Source organism: Clavelina lepadiformis, chromosome 6 (assembly GCF_947623445.1).
Source record: "Clavelina lepadiformis chromosome 6, kaClaLepa1.1, whole genome shotgun sequence".
Lineage (NCBI taxonomy): Eukaryota > Metazoa > Chordata > Ascidiacea > Aplousobranchia > Clavelinidae > Clavelina > Clavelina lepadiformis.
Window position 1 is genome coordinate 2,688,793 of NC_135245.1, and position 6,000 is coordinate 2,694,792.

The window sequence follows — 6,000 nt, forward strand, 5'->3', positions numbered from 1 at the left end:
TTTCATTCATAGTGGTAATAAAAAAGGGGAAGTCTCTATTTTTACCGTGTGTGGCGTATGCTGTGTGCCTTGGGAAACCTTATGTTTACACTAATCTTGATAGTAAAGACGTCTGTTTTAGCCTATTTAGAGTTAAATATAAAGTAAACTAGAAAAATTTTTCAGAATCCAACTTGTTCTTTACTGTAGAATTTCTTTCTTTTTATCAAAAGTTTCCCCGTTTTGCTTTTGTTAGTCACAATGCGTTCTAGGAATTTTTGAACGATTTCGACGGATGTTGCTTGTCACGTAATATTTTTATTGACATCATTAACGTGGTTTGCCATAAAATGATCTTTAGTCGTCCCAGCAGCTGCCAGTCACTTATTTCTCTATAGTCGCAGTTAATATTTATACAGGAAATAATATTTATATCATGACAAACAGATTTTGCTAACGTCATTCTACAAATAGCATTCTCACGAAATGGTGTTTGTTGTTTGCTTTTTCTATTTCGCAAATAATATTTTTGCCATTTCTCATTTCAAGGTCTACTGAGGTTAGATAAGATTGTCTTCTACGTAACACGTGAGATAGATCAACGGTCTTTTTTACATTAATTACTTAAGCTGCATTAAATGTGTAGACATTTCTTTTAGGTGTTTGTTATATTTTCTATTGATTTTATACCTAATAGAAGCCGGTTGCCACAATATTGCACTTATGTGCATAATTTGTTGTGATGTTGCTCTTTTCAGCTGATTCAGTCCTATTGTTACTGTTTTTTCAACAGAGTTACAAGACAAGAATGCGTACAGATATTTTTATTATAAATGCTTACCTTTGTTGAACATAAAATTTGCACATAGTTGTAGCAAAAAATTGGCAAGCTTCACAATGCAAAAAGCTACGACTGTCGGAATATTCGTTCGCAACAAAACGTCATATCCATTCAACTCTGCAACAGTTGTCAACGATATGCTCAACGACACACTAGAGGGAGCACGTGACAACCGTGTTAGAGTCATGGAAAATGACGAAAGGAACTTTGCCATTGCACTGTTGGTACTTTCATCTTATTTCCTGCTCGCCCTTTTAATATACACTTGGAAGAAGCGCAACATACGACGTGACGCTCCGTGGGTGAATAACCTGTGTGTGTTAGCTGCTGTAATGGCTTTTGTTTCCACCTTCACAAAGGTCTTAACATACAGCTTTGGTCTGTTGACATGCGAAGCAGCCTTTAGGATTGGAGGGGCTATGCATTGGATAAACTCCAGTCTAACATACACGATACTTTGGGCGCGACAAAAGAATCTCCACTCCAACCACTTGCTTGCTGGAGGAGTCAGCAATCGACATCGTATCTTCAGCACATCGCTCATATTTGTGATTTATATTCTCAGTGCGGCGGTAGCTCTAGGATTCCAGGCTGTGGTGCATTACAAGGACAGAAGTCGTTGCGTTGCCACCTTGGGAGACAACATTAATATTATCCAAGCACTGACAGTTACCTCTATTGTATTAACATTTCTCTTTCAATTTCTACTTTTTTATCTTATTGTAACCCCGCTTCTGTGTTCCGACGATTTCAAACGATGTGACATTCTTCGATGGAATTTGGAAAAGGATATCCACAGGCTGGTGGTGAGACTTGCCTATTGTGCTTTAGGCTGCGTCACATCAACTATACTGTTCAACCTGGTGGTTCTTTTCAACGCTATTGGGATAATTAAAACACTTTGGAACAATGTGGCTGCGCTGGATCTTATACTGAACAATTTATTCATGGTGCTAACCTTTGCCGATTGGAAAGCGCGACTCTTTCCATTTTGTTTTTGTGACGTCCAAGAACAAGATCCCTGACAACTTCTTCACGTTTCAAAGATAACTTAATACGGCGACGTGTTTTTTACTCTTAATGTTATTGGTATTGTATTACATTTGCATATACGTTTTATCGTTCAATGTTTGTAAGAGTGGGTCTATCGTTGAAGGTATAGATCACCAACGTGAACAGGATATCATGCAAGACAGCAAACTTGATGTTTACAGATAGGTGAAGAAAAAAGTCTGGAGAAACATCACCTTGATGTACGAAAGACACATAAACGGTTTAATACAAGTGAAATGCCAGGACGTCTGGTACACTTTCTATTAAGAATGACAGTTTGGATAAAAAACAACATCGCTTTGCCATGATCCTTATTTAGTTTGAAAGTTCCCCTGTCCCAATATCTGGCAAGCTGTAAGAAGAATGCTCGGGATTTGCTAAAAATAGTTCCCAAAAATACCACTACGCGGCATTTTTTAGCCTATTTGTATCCGTAACGTTGAGTAACTTCCAAAAAATCAGTAGTTATCTTGTGACATCATAGAAGGACATCAGCACAATTATAACAAAGTGTTGAACCAGTTTTCACTTCAAAACTTTGAAGAAAAAAGTATGGGTTAAGCTCTAATTAACCAAATTTACTACGACTGACCAGGAAGTTGAGCCTATGTTTAAAAGTGATGGCGTTGCAAACCGCGTACAGTTGTATTTCTGACACAACTACAGTATAGTCAATTTGCATAACTATGCATTCACGTTATCTACATACTATATGGTCAAGGAAATAACCAGGAATATTCCCTCATCCAAGACGCACTTTTGACGGGGCAAGCTACGATTGCGGGTTTCTCAATTAATCTAAACAATATCGAAATCATTATGAGAGCATCAATAGCATGAAACCCAGAAACCACCTCGGCACGTTTATTTACGTCATTCACTTATGTGAAAACTCGGTGATCCTTATCATGTCACGTGCTGGTAGGAATCTTTCCATCTTGGAAAATCAAGCAACGAAGACGACAATAAGAAAACGCAACTAGCAGAACTGGCATAAGTAAAAAACAGGAAGCACTGAACAAACACTTCAGACTCCCAAGTAAAAAAGGACAATGGCATAGTACGATGCATATAGTTTTGAACAGTGATTTGGTATTCTGATGTGAGCACATCTCAGTTACAAAATTATCTCAAAAGCAACTGCAAACACAAGCACCTATTAGTTTTCACATGCAGCACTAAGCTGTACTGACATCAACTGTATTGTTCGTATCACCAACGATTTGTTTGGATTCAGCAGTTTCACAAAAGGGGAACAACCTGCATTTCCAATCTTTGAAGCTACAAACTATAGACATCGCGTTGATGATGAGATCAAGTGCAAGTAGATTGCCCCAGTATGTTGTAATAAGATTTGCAGAGTTCAATAAAATAATGACGCATGTGAGTAAGGTAGTAAAAACGCAAGCCATTGCACAAAAAGCCAAACGTACAACCATTTTGTAAATGTCCAGCTTCAACCTACAACATAGGATATCTGAAAGTTTTGTACCTCCGTCTTCTCTTAGTGGGTTAATGAGAAGATAAAATAACGATACTTGAAACGCAAAACATACCACTAAAAACGAAAGAGTAGTTGGTAAAATTTCATTGAAGTTGCCCAAATTTACACATGAATTGGTTTTGAGTTTTCTTTGGAACGTGATTATAAGTGCGGCCAAGAATAGATATATCCCAATGATGACGACACTGCTCCAAACTTTGTGAAACTTGCCCACTTTGCTCGACAACAACTCATCAGAATAAAACCTTCTTTGTCTAGCCCACAGTATGGTATAAGTCAGAGAAATTCCAATCCAATAAAAAGCCGCTTGCAGCCAAACCAGAACGGAATTTGGTAAATCCGTCCAAATGATAAACAAAGTTACTGAGCAAAACAATAAAGCAAAGACTGCTGAAAGTAAGCTTAAATGATTTGTTCTCGGTACGTTCTTGCATTTTCGCTTTTTCCAGGTGTATAATATCAAAACAACAACAGAATATGACGTTATAACTGCTAGTACGATGGCAAAAATCTTGGTAAAATTCGTATACGATGTGCAGTCGTCGAACGGTCCTGGCGATTGTGCGCTAGTTCCTGTTATGCTAGCTACAGTGGATGTCTGATTCCATAGCAGTTGAGTGTACATTTCAGTAACGGTGCAATATTTCATATAAGTACAAAACCTGACAAAATGGCAAATCCTGCACAAGAAAACAGAGCTTTTAAAAGAATATTCTTATATATACTGTTGGTTGCAGACAATTCGATATTACTGTCAACAATCGCTGTGAGACTGCTACGCCTAGCTATTATTTAGTATGTTGCGTAGTAAAAAGCGATTGAGAACTGATAGTAGCTAAAGCACTGAGCTTCCATAGCTTTTGGTGGGTTGTAACCGACGTTATATGACACTTTGCATGTTCCTTTTTGCTGCTCAATATACATGAAACGCAATGAATTATGGATAAGCCTTCACTGTTAAACGGTGTAAGGTTCCCGGCTTATAATACCTGGCTGTTTATTTAAAGACAAAAATAACAACCAATTAATAATTCAGGATATTCTCCGCTTGCCATTTGTATAAACTGATCTGTATAAAGTCTTAAACTGCTCCACAATTATATCTCACGACTTATTCAACCAGGAATTTACACACCTACTGTATATATGAGCTAGCCTACTCTATACGGAAGTTTAGGTGCCGGTGGTCATGCCACTTTTAAATTATGCACTTCCTTCTATGAAAACATTCATAGAATAAGACCAGATTAAATTTGGTAAGGTGATTCGTTGTATCTCTTCCTTCCTCGTAATTCTGTTTTTTTTTTCGTTAACTTTTGTCTTGTTGTCAGCTAGGTAGTTCGATTGGGTTGGAGAAGTTTTCATAAATCAGGGAGGGTAAAGGTTTCAGAATTCTGACATTAAGGATTAGTTTTCGATGGCCCCAGATAAGTGAAAATAAAGCTCAAAATAAAATAGAATCCTTTTCTATAAATAGCTGGCTTCCTGTAGCCTATGACTTTAAAAGATAATTATACCGCAATACGTGGTTTATATTGATCGCGTCAAGCTTCACAAACACGCAGTTAAAACTTGTTTGGATTTCTAGCTTTCCTGCAATAGCTGGTGGTGTCATGCGTACCAGAAATCCACACCAATCTCATGTTTTTGTACGTAATACACCTTTTCTTACTACCTCAGTCAGAAATATCTACAACCTATGCATTGTAAACACGTGATTAAACAATTCTATCTTCACTATACATTCCGACTCTGTTAGCATTGAATCATGTTATAGCTTACGTATTCTTAAGCGTTTAGCTCATACAGCGACCGAGTCAGTAGACTGATACACGTGACTATAACCAGAAAAAAATTTCATCAGCTGCTTAATCACCTGCGAAACATCACGTGGGGCTTAACACAAACACATTTAAACATTTGAGTGCACTTTCAGATCTTTTCCGTACTTCGGTTTTTTAGACTTCACGAAATGAAAATTCTAAGTACATTTTGCTAACTATATAGTTGACGTCAGTTGCGGTTTGGCTTTTCAGTCTAAACGCAATCGTGCGTTTAAAATTACCACAGCCTCGTTGCTTCCGCTTAACTGGACCTACTCAACGGTAACTTGTAAACAATTGCTACAACCACTATCAGTCTGAGTTGCAAGTGAACTCATGTTAACATGAAACGGAGCACGCCTGCGACCATTTGCTATTTAGAGAGTTATCTTGTGACTTCTGGCTATGATGGTTTATTAAAAAGAACGTTGTAAATACCCCACACATTGCGTTTGAAGGCAACCATAGAACACGTTGGCGTAAGGTCACAAAGTTAATGGTTTAAATTATTCAATAACTTTATGTTTGCTGGCTTAAATCTTAAGCAATTCTATCAACGTACTTAAAATGTCAATTTTTCGGTTCCAGATCGATTCAAACCAGAACGAATAAACCCAGGATAAAAAAAACCCAGAACAACCCAAGCAACATCGGTGGGTTGCATAGCCCTTGAGTTAAAATGTCCTGGGTATATTTGTGCGCGGGTTTTAATCGACCGGGATTAAATTGACCGACCACCCAATTTCTCCGTTTCGATAATGAAGTAGCTTTTTGATTGGTTTGTTTGCACGATACACAAA

The 6,000-nt window shown here is 37.7% G+C and overlaps 2 protein-coding genes across 2 annotated transcripts; one reads left to right on the forward strand and one right to left on the reverse strand.

Annotated features, from left to right (window-relative positions):
* The first annotated feature begins 46 nt into the window (after positions 1-46).
* LOC143463119 (uncharacterized) lies at positions 47-2,101 on the forward strand. Its single transcript, XM_076961495.1, has one exon. It carries the CDS (start codon positions 877-879, stop codon positions 1,843-1,845), a length of 969 nt encoding a protein of 322 aa, XP_076817610.1. The 5' UTR covers positions 47-876; the 3' UTR covers positions 1,846-2,101.
* Positions 2,102-2,504: 403 nt separating this feature from the next.
* Positions 2,505-4,076, reverse strand: LOC143463118 (uncharacterized). The gene has a single exon (XM_076961494.1). The coding sequence runs from the start codon at positions 4,024-4,026 to the stop codon at positions 3,052-3,054; it is 975 nt and encodes a 324-aa protein (XP_076817609.1). The 5' UTR covers positions 4,027-4,076; the 3' UTR covers positions 2,505-3,051.
* Between the last annotated feature and the right edge of the window lie 1,924 nt (positions 4,077-6,000).

Excerpts from the sequence above, each read along its gene's own strand:
- LOC143463119 (XM_076961495.1), top strand. The coding sequence starts at position 877 with ATGCAAAAAGCTACGACTGTCGGAATATTCGTTCGCAACAAAACGTCA.
- LOC143463118 (XM_076961494.1), bottom strand. The coding sequence starts at position 4,026 with ATGAAATATTGCACCGTTACTGAAATGTACACTCAACTGCTATGGAAT.